Genomic DNA, 23,030 nt, shown 5'->3' with positions numbered 1-23,030 from the left:
ATACTGTGAAAAAGAGATATTTTAATGAGGGGATATAATATATTATATTTTGTCATTATATCTGAGGAATGGGCTCTAAAGTGCAAATATCCCTTATGATATCCCTGTGGCATTTGCATTTTTTAAAAAGGAGAGAAAATTTCATTCAACAGGATTGTAAAAAGAGAATTGATTGACCCTCCCTCTTCCCCCCAATTGACTTTTCCTAAAAGAGCATTTTTGTAATGTGCATTCCCTTAAAGCTGGGCTTGTATCCAGTTTTCACTGCAAGCTTTCCCGACTTGCTGTGCTGTATTTAAAATGCAGCTCCATCAGTTTTCTAAATACCCAAAGTGGCAAATTTGCACAATGAAACACCACCAAGCACAAGTTAGCATCTTTGAAAGAAGAAAAATGACAGATTTAATGGTTCCATAGTCAATCACATTGATGCCCCTGCCACAGTTAAAAACAAAATTTCTAATGAGCATCCAAGCAACTATCTGCAGGAAGTGGTTTTGCCTGTAAGTGGACATTTCAGCTCTTCTAAAGGCACCAATAAGGAATTTGGGCTTCTCATTTAATGAATGCCTTCTGACTACTTTCTGGAAGAAACTAACTGTGAAAAAGTAGCATCTTTTATACGAAACCAAACAAACAAGTTTCAATTAGTAGTTATGAACTCTCCAAACTATATGGTGTTACAACACAGTCCAGATGATTATGTTCTTTTTCACCAGCCTTCCTTTTATTCTTCCTGAAATTTAAGACTATCAGCCCCATCTTGATTTTCTCCTCAGCCCCCATCCCTACTATTTGAATATGATGCTTTTGAACCATTGGCAATTGGAAGTGCCTTACACTTGACAGCCTTCTTGTAAGATTGTGCCTATACCATCTGTAAGACAAAACCAAACCTAGAATGCACATGAAACTACAGCAGAAAACCTAGCTGCTAGTTACAGTATGCCCTTGAATCATGGGGTGGAATCCAGTTTTCTTAAAAATGTATATACATAACCATTCTTAACGTGCCTAAAAGCAGCACTTTTAACATTTTGCATTTAACATCCCCACTGCAACATCCCACAGATATATGGTATTTCATTTGAAGCAAGAAGTTTGTTTACTGAGAGGGGCCAAAATCTGTGCAGGAGTTGCTTGACAGGCACAGAATAAAACCTGAACTCAAGCTTCCTGCTGTTTTGCAGTCTTTTCAGTTTTAGAGGATTCAGGGAAGAAATGGGGAGAAAAAGGTCAATACATAAACATGTGACAAGATGTGGCCTAGACGTCTGGTTCATCCAAAAGTGAATTAACATTTCTCCCCTCACCACACAATGGCAGAGTTCAACCAACCAACCCACCCACATATAGTTTTAAAAAAACAGCTATTTATTTTTAAAAGCTTTTTATCCCATGGATCCATACCTCACATTCCCTGGAGCCTGCTTTGCCGTAGGTGCAAGGTCCGGTCCCATTCAGTAGCATCTCACTCGTCTCGGTGTTGGTTGGCTTATAGTCGACATAAAATTCCTGTGTTGTTGGAGTCATCTGTTTCAGCGACTGTCGCTTCTTTTTCCGGTGCCTTCGCATGAGAGAGCGCTGCTGCAGCTGCTTCATGCTGGCAGGGTAACGCTTCCATGACACGTAGATCACCAGGAGGATCACCAGCACTGACAGGAAAAGGGCCACACTCCCTGCTATGATCTTGTGGAAGGAGATGTGTTCTGCATCATGCTCGGGCTCTGAGCTGGCTTCGGTAGACCCAACGGTGGCGGGCAGAGGGGGCTTGCCATCATGCTTAGGCCTAATGACTTTGGGTTTAAAGGTTGGCTTTGGGAGAGCCCGTGGCAATTCAAATCTCTCTGTAGTACTTTTGCCACAGATGCTGAAATTCTTCACTGCATCAATAACATTCACCCCTTGAAGCTCTTTGGGGCTGGCACAGATAATTGTATTTTCCCTCAGCCCTTTGAAACTTTTGAGCCAGTTTACTAGGGAGCAAATGTTTCTGCTGCATTCCCATATATTACCAGCAAGGCTGATGTCATTGAGAGATATCCAAGAATCCAAAATCTCTTGACCAATGAATGTGAGCTTGTTGGAATCCAGGTTGAGGCGCTGCAAATTGGGCACACACTGGAAAACACTAGGGCCACTGAAAGCTTCTATCTCGTTGCCAGATAAATCAAGTCTTTGTAATGAGCTCCAGGTCCAGGACATCGTTTGTCCTATAACACTGATTTTATTCCATTGTAAATAAAGGTTCTGCAGGCTGACTAGCCTTGGAAAAAGTGCCAAATTGAGCTTAGAAAATTGATTGTGCTCCAGGTGAAGCTCTTTCAGCCTGATCATGCCTGCAAAGACATTCCTCGCTAAGCTTCGGATCCTGTTATAGCCCAGGTCTAAGAGTTCAAGATTCCTACAGTCCTGGAAAATTCGGACAGGGATTGTTCTCAGGGAATTGGACCGCAAATGTAAACTCAGCAGCTTCCTTAAGCCCCTGAATTGTTCAGATCCTAGCGACTGCAGCTGATTATATGACAGATCCAAATTCCGGAGATTTGTCACCGGTCGGAAGGTATTATTAAGAAAATAGGCGATTCTGTTGGAACTCAGAATCAACTCTTTTAGCCTGCGTATTCCATTGAAAGCATTTTCATCAATATTGCTGATGTGGTTATGGTCTAAGTAGAGCCAGGTGAGTTGATTAAGACCTTTAAATTGATTGTATTTTAGTTTCTGTAGACTGTTATATCGAAGGGACAAACCTAAACAACCAGATGATATACTCGAAGGTATCTCCTGCAATTTCTGGGACTCACAATATACCATTTTGCCTTCACACCTACAGCCCTTAGGGCATCCACGTTCAGCAGACGAAAGCATTGTCAGTAATACAGTAGGGGCTATTACCAGGGCTACAGCTGATCCGCTCAATAGCCTAAATACATTGAAACCTGGAAATAAAAATAACTTAGAAAAGTTATCCCCCCAAAAGATGCAATCAAGATCAATTTCAAGCATAATCAAAACAGCTACTTAAATGCGTAAGAATCCCCCCAGCAAACACATACTTTGCAACCAGTTCTATTTCCTCCCCCTTTACCACTGCCACCCTACTTTTAATAAGAAACATTTAATAAAGAAAAGGAAATCATACCCTTAGGCTAGACACAGTCACACATAATCACTTGGAAATGTAACTCTAGTCGTAGCTTACACAGAGGCAAGCCTATACTGTAATTAATATAGAATCAGTGTGGGGAGTTCTGTAGATGAAGCATAAATAAATAAAAGGGAAAACATACCCATCCTTTGTCTTTTCAAAGGTCGTCCTTAGGTCTTTTGCTTTTGCTTAGGGTGCCACAAGCATGACAGCCCCTGTCAGCTGCTCTGTGGTGAGTCAGGGCTTGCTGACACCCGGGAAGAAAAATTGGACCCCTTGGGAGATGGACTGATTTTGGAACATTATTCTTTTCCAGACGTGCCGAACATCCCAAGAATAAATAAATCCCAACACAGCCTTTGCAGCAGGATGCCAAGTTCTTCCTAGGTAATAGGATCTTCATGGATGGTGTATTTTTGCATCGTTACATTCAGGAGCTGTCTTCTTTCAAATCACCCCATGCAAAAAGCATGATAGATTCCTCCAAGAGAGACTCAGTTGCCTGAATTCAACCGTCTGTATTCCACTGGGTAGCAGTTCTCATAGTTAGCATCCCATGATCCAGCTAAGGAAGCTGCGTTGGAGCACAGAAGCCTGGATGACCCTGTACAATGAACAAGCACTGTTCACTTCTGCGTACTGTCATTCTGAAAGCTTCTCCGACTGTTGCTTTGGTTTCAGTGAATGCAGTCTTATGTAAAGCTGCCCCCAGTGGTGAAGAATATTATGGGCATGTGCAGAAATGTCTTCTTTCCTCCTTCTCTCCCTCCCACTCCCCCCCCCCCCCACTTTTAAATCTTGCAAATGAGTAAGCTGTGTGCTGGGAAATGAGTGATTGTTCTGGGTGACTAAATAGGAGCACACTGGTCAAACTCAGTTTACGCTAGTGAAATGGCTGGAAATGTCCCTAGGCTTTTAGCTGTCAATGCCTTCCCCCTGCTTCCTTTCCTTTTGGGTAATTTAACAAAGCCTTTTAAACCCAACATCTGTTGCTGAGACTTCCACCTAACATAAAACATGCCACATAAAGCATGCCACATTTCATTCAGTCTTATGATCAACACACATTCAAACCCATACATACTGGGTCTGGCATGTTTATGCACTGAATGTAAGTGAACACCACTCTCTTACATTATCATATAAAACACAATAATCCTTGTTATTACCATTCATGTAGAGACTGGGGGAGGTGAGTGATGATGACCTTTCAGCCAAGAGAGTTAAGGGCTGTGTTACAAGTGCCGTGACATCCTTTTCGGTTCCAGAATCACACATGTGCACAAATGTATATATAGTTTGAAATATAGTTCTGAAGCCTTGCTCTTAGTCCCTTGCTCTACTTTTTTCAGGGTGGGTAAACATGAGACATAGAAAGTTGCTCATGTTTTGCAGGGCATCTAAGGGTGCATCTACATTGTAGAATGAATGCAGTTTGACACCACTTTAAATAACATGGCTCAATGCTTATGAAATCATCAGAATTAGAATATTATTAGAATTTTAACCTCATCACTCCCAAAGTGAAGTGAAGTGAAACTCTCCTTACTATTGCAGAAGCCTCCCCATTCTCTGGATCATTCTCTGGATCATTCTCGCCTAGAGTATTCTCGGATGGAGGGCGATTAATAAGTTATTAGATGATGATGATGATGATGATGATGATGATGATGATGATCACCCTCAGTAATGAGGTGACAGAGCTTTGAGGAGGAAAGCCACTTCCCCTCTCTCCAAATCTCTGCCATGTCATCAGTGTGGGCAATCCAGCAAGAGGACAGCCCCCAGTTTCCTTTTCATTTTGAGGGCAGGGGAATGGGGGGGCAGTGAGAATTGGGACACACTGCCATCCCACCTCCCCGGGCTCAGGTAGTTGGATCTGGGGATGTGATTTCAGATCCTGCACAGAGATGTGAAATGGAGGTCCCAGCAGCCTCCCAAAAGGGATAGGTGTAAATCTTTCTGGATGATTTGCACCCTTCCAAGTATTTTTAAATACTGGATTAAACACCTTATAGTGGCTTAAAATGCATTAGGTGAGGGCTATACCGCACTTTATGGCAGTGTAGATGGGGCTTGGAACATAATAAAAAGATGAAAGCACAGTCTCTTTAAAAGCCTCTTCAGCCTCATGAATTACAGACATATCCCAGCTAGCAAAGCTCCAGACAAAGATCTTCCTTTTAATGCTTGCTCACCCTGCCCGTTTTCCTTGTTTCTAGCTGAAAATGTCAGCATTGAGAGGATGATGAAAGAGATTTGGAGAAGCAGTAACCTTTGATATTGTCTTGTGGCAGCAATACTGCAATAAACAATTCAGTAAAACCTACTGAAGCTCTATGAGCTTCTCTGCAATAGGCAAGAAACACAGCAGCTGTCTCCAGAATTCCCAGAGCACACATGAATATCAAAACAGAAAATAAATGGAAAAAGTCTGTCTCAACAATTATATCTAAATTTGGCCTTCAAAATAGAAAAAAGTGGAGGCTGGTAGAAGAAGAGGGGACCTGAATGTACTTTGGAAGAAGTTCTTAAGTGCTTTCCACAGGGTTCAAATGTTTTGGTTCCCTATTGCAAGTTTTACCTGAACTAGCTGTTTCATTTTACATGAGCATATTTTTAGTTTTACTATTAAAATACATCACACTGTTTTTTTCTTTTTTAAAAAATTCTGCTCTTGTTACCAAATGTTCTATTAAAAAGTAATGCCCGTGAATACATCTACTTTGTTATTTTGTTAAAAGCCATCCTTACTATCTTGACACATGATCATGATGACACTGTTGTGTGGCCATCAATAGTGTGAACGAGAAGAGTTTTCCATTGGCAAGTTCATATCAAAGTGAGTTTTTCCATGGGTCATTTGTGATTTCATAAGAATAATCTACCATGATGTGCATGCTGCATGAAGTGTTAAAGCAGCAAACCCAGGGTCTATGGGATTGGGAAAATATGTTGCAAATAGGGATTTTTCCTATGGGTGTGGACACACCCTTAGGTGTAGCCACATAAACAAAAAAAAGCCAGTGTTGTTTATTACTTTTAGCATTGGACTATGAATCTGGAATTCAGGGTTTGCTTCCCCACTCTGCTATGGAAACCCACTGTGTGACCTTAAGCTATGTTTATGCTCAGCTGAATATCCTCCTAATAACCTACATCCATAGGGGCTGGTAGCACCCTGACCAAAATGTTTCTGAGGTGCTGGAGACTGGGGGATAGGTATATGACATCCACAGTGAAGTCTCAGTCATGGGGTGCATTGGGACAAACATTTGGGACATGACCTGAAGGGTCTCTCCATGTGCCTGTTCTCAATTTATCAATAATGCTCCCACCACTCTGATCTCCTGCGCTTCACACATTCTTTGGTTGGGGCACAACCATGCTGTAAAGGGCATTGGAAATGCCAGTGAATCTCTGTCACCACAATTATAATGACAGTGCAGGATCTTATTAAGAAAATATAAATTGCCTGGGATAGAAGGGTACAATTAAACAGCTGTTATGATATTAATACTAATTTTCATGCAATGACAGTGGAGTGATGTAGTGTGCCCCCTTTCTGAATGGCCATCACTCCCATCTCATCAGATAGTTTCATCATGTGAGAAACGGATATTTATGGGTTTACAAAATGGGTGTATAATACTTCTAATTGGGTTGCTGTGAGTTTTCCAGGCTGTATGGCCATGTTCCAGAGGCATTCTCACCTGACACTTCATTTGCGTCAATGGTAACCATCCTCAGGGGTTGCTGTGAGTTTTCCAGGCTGTATGGCCATGTTCCAGAAGCATTCTCGCCTGACACTTCATTTGCGTCAATGGTAACCATCCTCAGAGGTTGTGAGGTCTGCTGGAAACTAGGAAAGTGGGGTTTATATATCTGTGGAATGTCCAGGGTGGGAGAAAGAACTCTTGTCTGTTTCAGGCCGGTGTGAATGTTGTAAATGGCCACATTGATTGGCATTTAATGGTCATGGAGTTTCAAGGTCTGGCTGGTTGCTGCTTGGGGGATCCTTTGTTGGGATGTGATTAGCTGGCCCTGATTGTTTCTTGTCTGGAATTCCCCTATTTTTGAGTGTTGTTCTTTATTTACTGTTTTGATTTTAGAGGTTTGTTTAATGCTGGTAGCCAGATTTTGTTCATTTTCATTGTTTCCTCTTTTCTGTTGAGATTGCCCACATACTTGTAGATTTCAATGGCTTCTCTGTGTAGTCTGACATGGTGGTTGTTAGAGTGGTCAAGCATTTCTGTGTCCAGGTTGGTTCATCAAGTGCTTTGCTTTGGCTGATGTCTCTGGTTGAAGTAGACTGCAGTACTTTTCATGTTCCTTGATTCTTGTTTGGGCAATCCTGCATTTGGTGGTCCCTATATAGACTTGTCCACAGCTGCACAGTATACAGTAGACTCCTGCAGAGGTAAGAGGATCCCTCTTGTCCTTTGCTGAATGTAGCATTTGCTGGATTTTCTTGGTGGGTCTGTAGATTCTTCTAATTCATGGGGAAAACAGACTCATCATCAGGGCATAGTCTAATTTTAAATGGGGGGACTAAGAAGCCCACTGGAGAAACAAAATGAGATGGTTTTGATCCCATGTAGTATTCTACTCCTTTCCACCTGCAATTATATAATCTTTTCTGATGCTTCCGGTTGCTTGTGGGAAGCATATGGAAAGACCTTGCAGAGAGGGGAAGAGGAAGAGAAGCTTCTGAAATCTGAAGATGGATCTGTGAGATAGGAACTCCCCCATTTGTGGAGTGTCTTTCATGAAGACATCAATGGGGTAGAGAGAAAGGGTTGCAAAATGGGGAGTTTAAATCAAGCTGTTGCTGCAGATTCATACACATGGTCTGGCTACTAGCACTTGATAATTTGCAGCTCTCTATGTGCATTGACTCCTTTAAAAGCCTTGTGTTGAAAGCAGCACACAAGATGTGTCAGTGATGTTTGATCTGTGATGATTCATTCAAGCAGGCAGATCACCATGCAATGCTGAAATTATTGAGTGGGCATCCTATATGGAATAGTCTTCCTAGAGAAAAACACTGACAGGTTTTGTTTGATCGTCTCCCATTGGCAGTGATATTTCCAACATGGAATGCAGACTTTTGCGATGGATCAGGAAAATGTACTCTTCAGATGACTAGGCCAGGGTCCTGGCAAGGTGTTTTGACACCTGCAAAGGAAAATCCCATAAACACCTCTTCCCTTTCCCTGGGGTTAAAAATAGAATAATAAAAAGTAAATTACTATAAATTATATGCCATTTCATGAAATTCAGTGTCTGCTACCTGACATACCTAACTCATTCAGATTGATGGTAGGGCTAGTCCTGATCTCTGTATAAATATGGCATCTAATCTGAGAAAGAGATCAATCTGAAATTATGAGAAGAATATGCAGCTAGCACTTTACTGCTGCCCTCCTGCATTTGAAGAAAGGGGAAAGGTGTGCATATTTGCAAATGTAGTTTGAATACAAATTATTTTACTACTGTTTTAACTCCTGATTCTTGTTTGTGCACAGCTATTTTAATGATCCTACACTGAATGTTCCTTCCACTGTATTCCAGTATAGTTGATATCTGGGAAACACAGCATTTCCAGAATGTTACAATGTTTTAGACAAAAGTAACCAAGGTGAAATTTCTACTCTACTCATGTGTGGATGGACAGGTGGAGGTCTATTACAGAGCAAAACGATTGGGTCACCTTGGCTAACATCTTTCTCTTGTTCCTGCTTCAAACCTTGTGATACCTTGATGTTTAAAGCAGATTCACTGAAAGCAAAAGAACTGTAAGCCTCGAAAGCACAATAATCAAACAAATTTGACCTGGAAGTCAGCCCAGGCAATTTCCTTTTGGAAGTTCAAAACACACACATGCAAATACCTTTAGGGATGTGTGTGTATGTAAACTGTTATATAACCGCTCTATGAGAATGGTGGCTGGGGTAGGAGAACAGACCAGCCATGTTTCAACTTTGCTTGCCTTGAATATCTAAAAAGAGCCAATACTTCATTAATTTCCTTTCCTGCTTCTTAATTACATATACTGACCCCTCCTTCCCATTGAAATTAGCTTGTACCAGAGCTAGATCTATCATTAGGAAGAAGGAGGCAAGCTGTTGCAGTGGCAGCACACCAGCCATTTCTCCTAAGACCCATGACTGAGCTCTTCTGATGAAGGAGAAACAAGTGGATGCTACACATTCTGCCAGTGGCTATCTTGCTGCCCTGAGATGCAGTAGAGAACGTTGTTCCAGCACCATTTTTGAAGTAACATTGAATTCTGATACTGTCTGCCATCATAAGGGGAGCCCACCATCTGAGCCTTTACCTTAGGTGGTAAAATGTCTTGGGAAGGCCCTGCCTCCCAAGTAGCACTCAAAAAGGACAAGGGGGTTGCTATTCATAGAATCATAGAATCAAAGAGTTGGAAGAGACCTCATGGGCCATCCAGTCCAACCCCCTGCCAAGAAGCAGGAATATTGCATTCAAATCACCCCTGACAGATGGCCATCCAGCCTCTGTTTAAAAGCTTCCAAAGAAGGAGCCTCCACCACACTCCGGAGCAGTGAGTTCCACTGCTGAACGGCTCTCACAGTCAGGAAGTTCTTCCTCGTGTTCAGATGGAATCTCCTCTCTTGTAGTTTGAAGCCATTGTTCTGCGTCCTAGTCTCCAAGGAAGCAGAAAACAAGCTTGTTCCCTCCTCCCTGTGGCTTCCTCTCACATATTTATACATGGCTATCATATCTCCTCTCAGCCTTCATGTATGTGTGGTCCCATATTCCAACATGGGATTTGAATGGGTAGAGTAAAATTTCTTTTGGCCAGAGAAATCTAGTTCAGGGTTAAATAAAGCCTTCTTGCAAAATAATGGGGCATACTTGACTCACATATTGGTTTGTATAGCCTACTGCAGGGCACAGAAAGTCAAAAACATGCAAAATGTGTATCCTGCATTTGCCTTTCTGATGCTTTCTTTGTTAATAGAAGATGTAGGACAGATGGGAGATAAGAGTCTCAGTGGTGTATTGCGGGTTGGGGGGGGGGGTTGTAGGGGACTTTCTTCTTTTTACATGATGCAAGTGAAGATCCCTCAAGCTGCTGTGGTCCCAAAATGAATCTTCTGTTGATACGACTGATAGATCATACAGAAGAGTAGAACTGCCAAGTCCTATTTTATCCAAATACTTGTTTTTGTGTCATCAAACTATATTTATTTATTTATTTATTTACTATATTTATACCCCACTCTTCTCACCCCAAAGAGGACTCAGAGCAGCTTACAGATTATGGCAAAATTCAATACCCCATTATACATACAAATGATAAGATACCTTTCCGACTGCATCTCGACCTACGAGCCAACCAGGACTTTGAGATTGTCCGGGGAGGTCCTGCTCTCGATCCCTTGTCGGTGGTGGCTCCCAGGCTGTGAAACACCCTTCCCGTGGACATCAGACAGGCCCCTTCCCTGTTGATATTCCACAGGAAATTAAAGACCTGACTGTTCAAGAAAGCGTTCGAACAAGAAGTGCAATAATTGGTAATGACGACAGGAATGGAACAACGGAAAATGATACTGGATTGTATCGATGAGACGATGTGGAATGGCTTTTGTATTATTGATGATGTTTTTGATGATGATGTTTTTGGTTAATGCTAGATTGATTATTTTAGATTGTGTCTTGAATTTGAACCTGTTTCTATGTTGTACACCGCTCTGAGTTGTCCCCGGGCTGAGAACAGCGGTATATAAGCAAAGTAAATAAATAAATAAATAAATATAACAGTTCAAATTATAAAACAGTTAAAACATATAAATTTATTTATTTATTTATTTACTGTATTTGTATACCGCCTTTCTCAGCCAACTGGTGACTCAAGGCAGTTTCCATCAAAACAGTACACATAACATCATAAAACAAGTTAAAACATTAAAACAGTATAAAACAACAATAGTAATAACATCATTAGCGTCTCCTTATTATCAAGTATTGTCCAGTTCCATCGTCAAGTAATAAAACAGATTAGAACATAATTTTCCAATAACCCTCTCCCATAGGCCAAACATAACACTGCTAGTGTTATTACCATGGGGTAAGGCAATATAAACTATATTATCTTGGTTCCATCTTCTTTTGTATCATACAAAAAACTAAGTAGTTTTGAGTATCCTTTAAAATACTTTGTGATGATTTTTTTCACATATGCATATACATGCCCCATTGACTGAAATGTGGCTGAATTAGAGAAATATCTGTATTTCCTTTGTGCTCTTAATAAACTTGTTCATGTTGCAAAGCACATTTTTGTGTATTTAACTTTACATTGTCTATTTATATGTCTGAAGCCCCAACAAGAACAGACTGGGTAAACTGATGTAATGACCTGCTTAGTATATACATTACTAAGTGCCCTATGTGTGTATGTTAGTATGTATTATGGTGGGAATATGAAGTTATGTGTAAGTAAGTGCACTAACTGCCCACTAAACATCTGCATTCTGAGGGTTTTGAACAGATGTTGTTTAACAATTTATCCACATGCAGAGGGATAGGAAACTAGACTTTTAGGATGTTTTAACAGTTACATATTTAGCACTCTTTGATGTCATTTGTTCTTTGAAAAATGTTCTTTGATGTTCTTTGAATTAGTTGCTATTCATTTTACCTAATTCACTTCACTTCACATTATTTCTTAATTAGTCGCTCTCCACCAAGGTGCTCCGAGCGACTTACAGTCTAAAATAGCATTTACACGATATAAAAACATTCAACATAAAAACATTCAACAGTGACTATTTGGCAAATTAGATCTGATTACTTAAATGCACAACCAAACAGCCAAGTCTTAAGTGCCTTTATAAAAGGTTGCAACTCCGACATTGCTCTAATGTATGGAGGCAATGAGTTCCACAGAATTGGAGCATAGGTCGAGAAAACTCTACGCCTTGTAGCTTCCAGGTGTACCTCCCTAGGGCCTGGTATGTATAGGAGATTTTCCTGGGTGGATCGAGGTGACCACTGATGGAGAAAAGGAATGAGGCGGTCCCTAAGATATAAAGGTCCTTGGCCATTTTGAGCATTTTGATGTCAGGATCAGGATCTTGTAAGAGATCCGATGTTCTATTGGTAGCCAATGCAGTTGTTGCTGAATCGGTGTAATATGGGATCTTATAGATGATCCCGCTAGCAGCCTGGCCGCTGCATTTTGGACCATCCGAATCTTCTGGGTTGTTGACTTCGGGCGGCTGGCATATAAGGCATTGCAATAGTCCAGCCTCGTGGTGACTGTTGCGTGGATTACTGTTAATTAACTGCTTCTAGTTGAATTTGAAGGTTCCTGTATAGGAAAGAAAAGCTAAAGAATTTTGATGGAAGGAAAGTAATGTCTCAGTAAAATTAGTAAATTATTTGAGGAAAATGTCATTTTATTTTGGGTAATCTTTCTCAAGTTTATAACTAGCTACCTCATCACATGGGCTGATTTGCCTGTTGTACACCACTTGTTCTTCACTTACAGCACAGAGCCCATTAGACGACTCATAATGACTCATGGTTGGGCTCTGTGATGAAAGCGGAGAGGAAGTGGCATATGCTGCGATAGTGCTAGCATGACGGAAAGCTTGGTTGTGATACTTCTCCCCGTGGGATGAGAGGTAAGGCAAATCGCACAATGCATAGCATGGAACAATGGCTTCTCCATGCACACAGCCCCTCCCCCCTTGCTGGAAGCCTATGGATTCACTACAATGCATTGCTAATCCATGAGCCTTTGTGATGAGATCCTAGATCACCATGAGCAGTATCCACTATAGTTATTGTATGGTGGAAGCAATTTTTGAAAGTGGAAAATGCTTATTATAATATCATATGTACCCTTAAAAAACTGCTGCAAAAACTTAGAAACTCCCTGGAGGAGGTTTTTGACGGTAGAAATGCTGCAGGGAAAAGAGAGCAGGACAGATACCAACCCTGCTGAGTGTCACAGTGGACTTTGCAAGTATTCACAGAATTGTTTTCTTCTGCCTCTCACTCTACATATTTTATAATATCTGCCTTTAACTGATTTCCCCCGTTCTCCACCAAACAAAAACAATGAGGGTAACATTATTGTTGTACTTTGAGAATTCTTACTGTCTGTCTTCATCTTGAATTTTTGTAATTTTTGTTAGTTGCTGTTGAAAGACAGATATTTTTACACTGCTGATACTCTCAAGTTAAATCGTTGCACATGTCACTGAGGCATCAGAGATGACTGTGGTAAGAATTCACATGAGAATTCATCCCAAGCAACTGCTACAAGATGTTGGGACATCAAGGGGAGAATACTGAAGGAGGGACACCCCCGAGAAACACAAATGTACAGCGAGAAAGGAATAGTGAGGGAGAGTGACAGGGAGGGAGAGAGATCACTACAAAGCAGATCTTATAATATGTCAGAAGATCCATGGAGTGTATCAACTCTTTATCCATTACAAAACCATGTATTTTTACTCATTATGATTGTTGTTTTCATATTTAATGCTTTATCAACTGTCTGATTTACCAGTAGGCAAAATACCTGTCAAAAAAGTAGTGTACTCCTTTGACAATGTTTTAAAAAATAATTTATTCCAGTAGAATCTGTGAGGATATATTTTGAATGACTGAGACAATTGTAAGATCTATATGCTATTTACATTCTCACATCTCCTAAGGCATTCAAACATATATTGCTAAACAGAGCCAATGTTATGCCCACAAATTAATTGGGAGGTAAAAGTAAGGTAAATTGTAGAAGATCTTCCTGTTACCTGAGCAGCGCTTGAACGTCCTTCTTTTTAGACCTCAAGTATTAAATAATTAACATTTTGCTATCTTTCCATGTAACTCGAAATTTGCTGTTTAAGATAGCCGCATTGCTCTGCGTAATGATGGGCTTGACTGTTACATTCAAAAATATTTTACAGACTTTAAGTAGGTGCCACTTCACATTATGGATTTCTTATCTGGAATATACATCTGTGTGGAAAAGTATGAAGATCCTGTGTACAGATTATCAAGTATACTATATACAAAGATACCCCTTTTTGGAGTGTGTACACATAGTGTATATAAGAGTATCTTGGGAGACTCATCCAAAGAGGGCCACAAAATATATAAATTTATTTATTTATTTATTTACAGTATTTATATACCACTATATATATGTGTGTGTGAGTGTGTGCGCGCGTGCGCGCGTGTGTGAGTGTGTGTGTATGTATGTATACACACACACACTATTTATATACCACTTCCAGCAGTCACTAGCCAATCCCTCTCCAATGCCAGAAATACAGCTTAATAGTGTAACATTAGAAAACGTTGATCATTTCCGCTACCTTTGCAGCCACCTCTCCACAAAAGTCAACATTGACACTGAAATACAACACCGCCTGAGCTCTGCGAGTGCAGCATTTTTCCAAATGAAGCAGAGAGTGTTTGAGGACCGGGACATCCGTAGGGACACCAAGGTGCTTGTTTATAAAGCTATTGTCCTCCCAACCCTGCTATAAGCCTGCGAGATGTGGACTGTCTACAGACGCCACATGCAACTCCTGGAACGATTCCATCAGTGCTGCCTCCGAAAAATCCTACAAAGACAAGCGGACAAATGTCAGCGTGCTGGAAGAAGCAAAGACCACCAGCATTGAAGCGATGGTCCTCCACCATCAACTCCACTGGACCGGCCATGTCGTCAGGATGCCTGGCCACCGTCTCCCAAAGCAGTTGCTCTACTCTGAACTCAAGAATGAAAAACAGAATGTTGGTGGGCAGGAAAAGAGATTTAAAGATGGGCTCAAAGCCAACCTTAAAAACTCTGGCGTAGACACTGAGAACTGGGAAGCCCTGGCCCTTGAGCACGCTAGCTGGTGGTCAGCTGTGACCAGCAGTACTGTAGAATTTGAAGAGGCACAAATGTAGGGTGAAAGAGAGAAACATGCCAAGAGGAAGGCGCATCAAGTCAACCCTGACCGGGACCGCCTTCCACCTGGAAACCAATGCCCTCATTGCAGGAGAAGATGCAGATCAAGAATAGGGCTCCACAGGCACCTATGGATCCACCACCAGTACACTGATCTTGGAAGACTATCCTACTCGGACAATGAGGGATCACCTAAGTAGGTAAGTATACCACTTCTCTCACCCCTGGGGGGATTCAAAGTGGTTTACACAGAAATAATAGCAAACTTCAATGCCTTACATACATAAACCAAATCACAAATCAACACCATACAACTAAGCATAAAATCAATAGAACAATTCACTATAAGGTAAGAAAAGGGGATATTTAAAACATGAGATATAAAAATTAAAGCACCTAATAAAAACATTAAAATCACATGATCCACATGATATAAAAAGTGAACCTATCCTCTGATATCATCCCATGTAAATAATCAAATCCAACTTTTTATGGTTTTGAATATGAAAATAATTGGTACAGAAATAAGTCCAATATATGCATAGTGACTATCAAATTCACAATAGTGTCAGCATGGGATGTGAATTAGCATTTCCTTTCGAGAGAGAGAAATGTTATTGTACATTTCTTCATCATCTTGGAGATTAACAGGAGAATTCTACATACACCCGTCTAGAAGTAAGGCTGGTTATACATTGCCATATAATGCATTATATCATCAGTGTAGATTAAGTAATACAGTTTGAACTGCATTGAACTGCATTACATGATTGTATACTGACCATATAATGCAGTTCAAACTGCATTATATGGCAGAATAGAACCAGTCTATATCCCACTCTGTTAAACAGAGTTTGTGTCTGAAAATAGTATTAGGAAGCACACGGATGTAATTGATTTTGTATTTCCTCTCCTAAATGGATGTGTGTTCTGTCTGTTGATATTTTTTTCGAAAGTAAAAGGCCTCTACACTGTCTAGCCCAGTAAATAAAAACTCCAAGCAGTCTTCAATAAAATACTTAAGAGCTTGGGGACAAAATTAGAAGGCTGCTTCCCCAGACTGCTGTAAGTAGCTGTCTGTCCAACTGTGAAATGTGTTAAATTGTAGACTCTTCCGTACAGAATCTTATCTGACCTTTTCTCAGTGACAAGGCTCAAGAGATCTTATCTGCTGCTTCTCAACTGCATTTCTGAAAGCATTGTGGAATGTCATACCACCAGATGGGGATACATGTTGTGGGATGGTTCTCAGCTCAGGTGTGGGTCTTGGGCAAAACTGAGATTATACATTTCATTTGCTGGTTTTCATTTCTTGTCTGCTCTAAGTAAATTATTTCCATTCTAATCCTTCAAGATCGGAGTGACAAGGACTGCTAGCTTCATTCCAATAATTTTCTATGACAGAGTATGTGTCATATATAAACAAAAGCAATAAACAAAAGTTTTTTAAATGTTATAGTGTAAAGTAAGGCACAGATTTCTAAGCAGAAGTGGAGCTATCGTTGTTTACCCAAAGTATATTTTTGAAGAAGTTGAAAGCACTATCTATTCATTCCTTAGAGATTTTAAGATAAATTGAACTCAGTTTCTTTTTCAATTAATCTATTGTCATCACTGCATATTTTTCCTTTTTCTTTTGACAGCAACCTCAGTATCTTCACTGCATTATTTATGGAGTCCATTGGGCAGTTATTTATATTTAAATTGACTACTATTTCTTGATGTAGGTACCCCACCTTTCTTCTCTTTTCTTCTCTTCTTTCCCCCGCTTTCTTTTCTTCCAAGGAAATAGATAGTTCCAAGAGAAAAGGCACATCTCCTGCTATTAAACCTGAATTTTCCTAGTAAATGTTTCAATACTACAGTGGGACCTTGATATAAGTTGGGGTTTGGTTTCAGGACATTTTTCTGATGTCCCATACCCACTACATAAAATTGTGTTATAAAATGATGTTCCTTATATAAAATGGGAAAACCAAGGTTTGCTTTTTGGATTTTTTTTAAAAAAAATCAAGCTGTGGATAGCTTAATCTTTGACATGTAATTCATGGTATGGATGGCCAACTGTATATTTGAAGTTAGTGGGATCTTGGTGTTCATCTACCTGTTTGGCCATTTTCAGAATTAAGATAAGATTCTCATTTGTTCATTGACTCGGGATTGGGGGTAACTACTACCCATGGTACATATGTGGCCTCTGTCCAAGTTTGCATCTCCAAACTGTGGGTGGCTCCCCTAATGGCTCATTTTCCTCATTAAAAATGAAAAAAATCCAATTTTAGCAGGGAGGCAAATTGGATTAGAAAAAGACCTGTGCAGCCCAGAATGCTGTTCACATAGTGGTAAGTGGTTAAATTAATTTGGGAAAACAGGACATGACTGCAAACATACCCTCTGTTTTGCATGCCCTGGTAAATGATAAACATGCAACCGGAGGTGATAACTAGCCACCCTGAATGGGAACCATTGAAGGCCCCAGCCTCCATGAATTTATCCATCTGGAGAAGCCCTGCTCACGCTCCCACCTCCATCGCAGGCGCGATTAGTGGGGACGAGGGAGAGGGCCTTCTCGGTGGTTCCCAACTCTGGAACTCAAGAACATCAGGCATGTCCCAACTTTGGCAATGTTTAGGAGGAGCTGAAAATGTGGTTGTTCCAGTGTGCCTTCCCAGAATAAGGAAATTCCCAGCAATATGTCCCTAATTGCACTTTATTGGTGATCTAGGACTATCTGTACACCCCATTCTTTTCTGAAATTCTATCTGAGTTATATTTTACCTAGTCTTGCTCAGGATTTCTTTTAAAATTTTAATTATTACATTTGGCCCAGCCATAGGTTTTTAAATGTTATTGTGTTATTGTTGATGTTTACTGCCTATTTTTGTATGAGTTTTATTTTATTGTTTTGTATTACTGTTGTTGTTGTTTTTTGCTGATGTATTGTGGGCTCGGCCTCATGTAAGCTGCACCGAGTCCCTTGGGGAGATGGTAGCGGGGTACAAATAAAGTATTATTATTATTATTATTTCCAAAACAAGCCAAATTTTTCAAAATCCAATTATCACGGGACAGAAAGTGAGGTGAAATCTTCAGAACAGGGGCAAAAGCATCAAAACAAACACCCTGTGCTATCCAAAGCTGATAAATAGATAGATAGATAGATAGATAGATAGATAGATAGATAGACAGATAGATGGAGTTTCACGTTAAAAATGTACCTGTTACATATAAATTCAACTGAAAAACAACTCGACATCTTGTTCATAACTTGAGGACTGCCTGTAGTCCCAATTGTCACATGCAGCTTTGTTGTGGTTGTGTTCATTTGTTCAGTCGTTTCCGACACTTCGTGACCTCATGGGCCAGCCCATGCCAGAGCTCCCTGTCGGCTCCTTCATGGTCAAGCAAGTCACCACCCCCAGCTCCTTCAAGGTCAAGCCAGTCACTTCAAGGATGCCATCCATTCATCTTGCCCTTGGTCGGCCCCTCTTCCTTTTTCCTTACATTTTCCCCAGCATCATTGTCTTCTCTAAGCTTTCCTTTCTTCTCATGAAGTGGCCAAAGTACTTCATCTTTGCCTCTACTATCCTTCCCTCCAATGAGCAGTTGGGCTTTATTTCCTGAAGTATGGACTGGTTGGATCTTCTGGCAGTCCAAGGCACTCTCAGAACTTTCCTCCAACACCACAGTTCAAAAGCATCTACCTTCCTTTGCTCAGCCTTCCCTATGGTCCAGCTGTCACATCCGTAGATGACTATGGAGAATACCATTGCTTTAACTATGCGGATCTTCATTGCCAGTGTGATGTCTCTATCTTCACTATTTTATCGAGATTGGACATTGCTCTCCTCCCATGAAGTAAGCGTCTCCTGATTTCCTGTCTGCAGTCTGCATCTGCAGTAATCTTTGTACCTAGAAATACAAAGTCTGTCATGGCCTTCACGTTTTCTCCCTCTATTTCCCAGTTGTCAATCACTTTTGTTGCCATAATCTTGGTTTTTTTATGTTTAACTGCAACTCAGCTTTTGCACTTTCTTTTTTCACCTTGATTAGAAGGCTCCTCAGCTCCTCCTCGCTTTCGACCATCAAAGTGGTATCATCTGCATATCTAAGGTTGTTAATGTTTCTTCCAGCAATTTTCACCACAGCCTTGCATTCGTCAAGCCCCGCACATTGCATTATGTTTTCTGCATACAAGTTGAATAGGTTGGGGGAGAGTAGACAACCCTACACTTTTCCTGATCTTGAACCAGTCTGCTGTTCCATGGTCAGTTCTTACTGTTGCTACTTGGTCCTGATACAGATTCCTCAGGAGAGAGACAAGGTGATTTGGTATGCCCATACCACCAAGAACTTGCCACAATTTATCATGGTCCACACAGTCAAAGGCTTTAGAATAGTCAATAAAACAGAAATAGATGGTTTTTTTCTGAATAGCTTTGCTATTCAGTTATTTATTATATTCTATTTAGTTGTGAAAACTGCATTCACCTTCTCTTTCACTTGTCATTTTTGGGATCAGGGCTATAATTGTGATCTGGTTGTTATTAAATGCAAACAGGCAACCAGTTTTACTCAGATACTGTATAGTTTGTCCTTTCAAAATATTAAGAGACACACCACCAGTTTTTTTTTGAACCCCTCTATTGAAAGTTTAATAGAATAAGACTATCTATCTATCTATCTATCACTCTGGAGAAATCAAAGTGCTTACTCATTTATTAGATGTTCAGATCTGAGCTGTGCGATCATGTGTCGAGATCCACAAATGGGCAAGGACTATTCTTGTTCAGTGTTCAGTAAGCTCTCAAGGAAATCGACATCATGGCTGTTGAGTGGATTTGCAAATGAAAGAAGAAGAAAAATGAATATAATAAGGATACATATAATTACATTCATTCATTCATTCATTCTGGAGCTAGAATCAAGATGTCTATTCACAATGATTACAGTTGCTTCGCCTTTTTAACATTCCCCCCTCTCCACACTTTCCTAGGCTCCAGTTTGATTTTGTGGGATGGGATGGAATGGGTGGAATGAGAAAAGAAGATGAATTCCTTGCTAAAAATATTTCTTTATCTCCAGGAACTGAATTTTCCTGTATTGTGTATTTGTGCATAAAATCAATGAAATCATTTTCAGTCGGCTCAGCTCATGAAAGTTGCTGGATGATCTAATTGTGATAACTGATATTCGTGGGGAAAATGCAGGAACTTAATTGAACAGGCAGCCTTGGTTAGTTAATTAGCTGTCAACCATTTTTATTTAGCCTTGGCTGCTACTGATTTATACCTAGCAAGAACATAAAAGGATTTTGTGGTTAAAAATGAGAATGCAAGCTTCTATAATGCTTTCTGGTGGAGCTATTCTTTTCCTTTTTGCATCTCCAGCCCCTGCCTCTTTCCTTGCCAGCAGGCAGTATAAGCTAAGTGTGAAGAGTCATCATGTCATTTAACAACTCCTCAGCTTTCTTTATTACGGTTATATCAGCTTCTTTTTTTATCCTTCAAGGTCCCTATACAGTCACACATGTGGGGTTTACATTTGTGCAGAGCAATATTATGGAAACTTGGAGAACAGTAGTTCCTAAAATTGGAGTCTCCATAGATGTTGGATGTCAGCTCCCAGATTTCCTGACAGTCAGTCAACTTGGTTGTAGCTCCTGGACACAGAAGTCAAAAACATCTGGAGGACCGAAGTTTGGGAACCATTGTTCTAGAGGGCTGGTTCACAGTTTCTCAGACTGTTAGGGGGCTGGACTATAGTTCCAAAAAATATGAATGAATTTCTATGCACACTGCAAATATCTTATTTGTCATGTGAAAAGCCATGAAAGAACAATACAATATTTAACATGAAGAACAATTTTAACCAACATAAACTTACAAGTATTTCAATCAGAATTGTGGGCCAGCTTTTGGTTGATAAGGTTGTCATTTTAATTAGGATTGTTGTTTGTTTGTGCCTTCAATTCTTAGGGTGACCCTATGTCTAATGTTTAGGGTGGTGTCTGGTAAATGACTTTAGAGAGCTACATCCTGCCCATGGGTTTTAGTTTGGGGACCCCTGTTCTAGAATGTAGGCAACCTTGCAGCCAGAAAGACCTAGAGTGGATTTAAGACTTTCTGTATTTCTTTTTGACTGCTTCTTGAACAGCACTACAGGGGACGCTTCTTCAAATCTTAGAGATATTTCTCCTCATAACAACTTGTTGAAATTTAGTTTACTCCTGTTTGGCAGGTGAAAGCTTTTCTGTTCCAGCTGGCTTTTGAAAATTGACTGCAGGAGGTTTTAGCAAAGTGCTTACTCTATTGATTTTATTGTGTACCTTTTTAATGCATTTCACTTAATAGTTTTAATTTATAGGTAGCTTGTTCACATTTAAACAATACTATCTATGTGGGGGGTTTTGGTAAATATTTGTTATTCATTCTGCCAAGAAGAAAAAAGTTCTTGTAAAATATAACAACACAAAATTATTTTTGAACTACCGTAAAAACATTTTTCATAACATTCAAAGGTAACTAGTAGGAAAAATTTGTTTCTAAAATCGATTCGTTTTTTGGGGTTTTTTGCGTTTCGATATTTAAAAGAATTCCGAATATTTTTTTTTTAAAAAGTTTGATATTTACGAAATTTCATAAATGGTAAAAAAATTACAAAACAATAACGAAACAATAACGAATCGATTCGTTAATGGCGGACGCGACCGCGCAATACGCTAAAAAACCTCCAAATGGGACAGGGGGAACTTCTGAAGCTTCCCTCTCCCTCTGTTGTTGACTGTTGGTGTGATATTATAATTTTTTTTCACTAATTAAACAAAAAACAACTATAAAACTTGCCCCAGACATGCGGAAATAATAACAAAACAACCTCAAACCAATAATGAAATGAATACATAACGAAATACGAAGCATTTATGAAACGAATTGAAAAATTCGTTTCATTTTTAAGCTGCTCCAGAATGGTTCGTTATCGCTTCGTTAACAAAAAAAATAACGAATTTTTAACGAATTACGAATTAACGAAACGAAACTGCCCAGCCCTAGTAACTAGCACATCTTTAACATGTTGTTGTTGTTCATTCGTTCAGTCGTCTCCGACTTTTCGGGACCTCATCTTTAATTTTATTTATTTATTTATTTGGTGCATTTGTTAACCGCCATTCTCAGCCCTTTAGGGCTTTAACATAGTCTATACATATTCTAAACTAATCTATAAGCCTCCTGCACATTGCGTGTTGATTTTAACTTCTTATATGTTGATCCCTTTCTGCTTTTAATAACACTCTTCTATATAAAAATGCCAGTGATTGAAGATTGTCCTAATCTTTTCTGTACAAAAGTAATTCCTTGAATCTCAGCTTTGGGGAAAAGAAAGGATATATACACAATAGACTAGAACTCAAGCTATGGTCACCACATCTCAGATGCTCAGATGAAGAGCCAATTTTTAACTTGGTGCCCATATGAGTCCCATATTAGCTCCAGGGGATGTGCAACCTACAACTAGAGAGCTACAGCAGAGAAGGCCTTCTTCCTCATCTTCACATGCTGTGCAGCTCCCATCAGATGGCTCTCAGAAGATCCTTTTGATTGCCAGGCATATATAAGGAAAGGCAATTTGTTCATTTTTTTTCCTCCAACTGTGGGCAATGGCAGCCAGTGGCTTCCATGCTAATAGGACAGTGAATTCACACTGAGGCACCTACGCTATAGAATTAATGCAGTTTGACACCTAATAATAATAATAATAATAATAACAATAACAATAATAATAATAATATTTATTTATTTATTTGATCAGTCATATGACCATTTCAAAATAGAACATGAGTAAAAAACAAGGCAAAAAGGTGAGGACAGCAGCTGACCTATTTATAGTCAGAATCTTATTTTCCTGGTTCTTCTTTTAGGAAAT

General features: G+C 39.9%; 2 protein-coding genes across 3 annotated transcripts in view; one reads left to right on the top strand and one right to left on the bottom strand.

The window, feature by feature from the left end:
- LRRTM3 (leucine rich repeat transmembrane neuronal 3) overlaps nucleotides 1-3,844 on the bottom strand; it is a 202,505-nt gene extending 198,661 nt beyond the window's left edge. The window contains exons 1-2 of one of the 2 annotated variants that reach the window (XM_060768922.2): nucleotides 3,294-3,844; nucleotides 1,411-2,942 (exon numbers count right to left, since the gene is read on the bottom strand). In XM_060768922.2, coding sequence (XP_060624905.1) covers nucleotides 1,411-2,942; nucleotides 3,294-3,297 — 1,536 coding nt within the window. In that variant the 5' untranslated portion in view covers nucleotides 3,298-3,844. Of the gene's footprint in view, nucleotides 1-1,410; nucleotides 3,273-3,293 lie in introns of those variants that run through there. The other variant, XM_060768921.2, reaches the window with a different exon arrangement.
- CTNNA3 (catenin alpha 3) overlaps nucleotides 1-23,030 on the top strand; it is a 1,221,152-nt gene that overhangs the window by 583,197 nt on the left and 614,925 nt on the right. The gene's annotated exons all lie outside the window — the stretch shown is intronic.

This window comes from Anolis sagrei, chromosome 3 (assembly GCF_037176765.1).
Source record: "Anolis sagrei isolate rAnoSag1 chromosome 3, rAnoSag1.mat, whole genome shotgun sequence".
Classification (NCBI taxonomy): domain Eukaryota; kingdom Metazoa; phylum Chordata; class Lepidosauria; order Squamata; family Dactyloidae; genus Anolis; species Anolis sagrei.
Note: the sequence above shows the minus strand (reverse complement) of the source record. Positions and strands in the feature narration are given on the sequence as shown.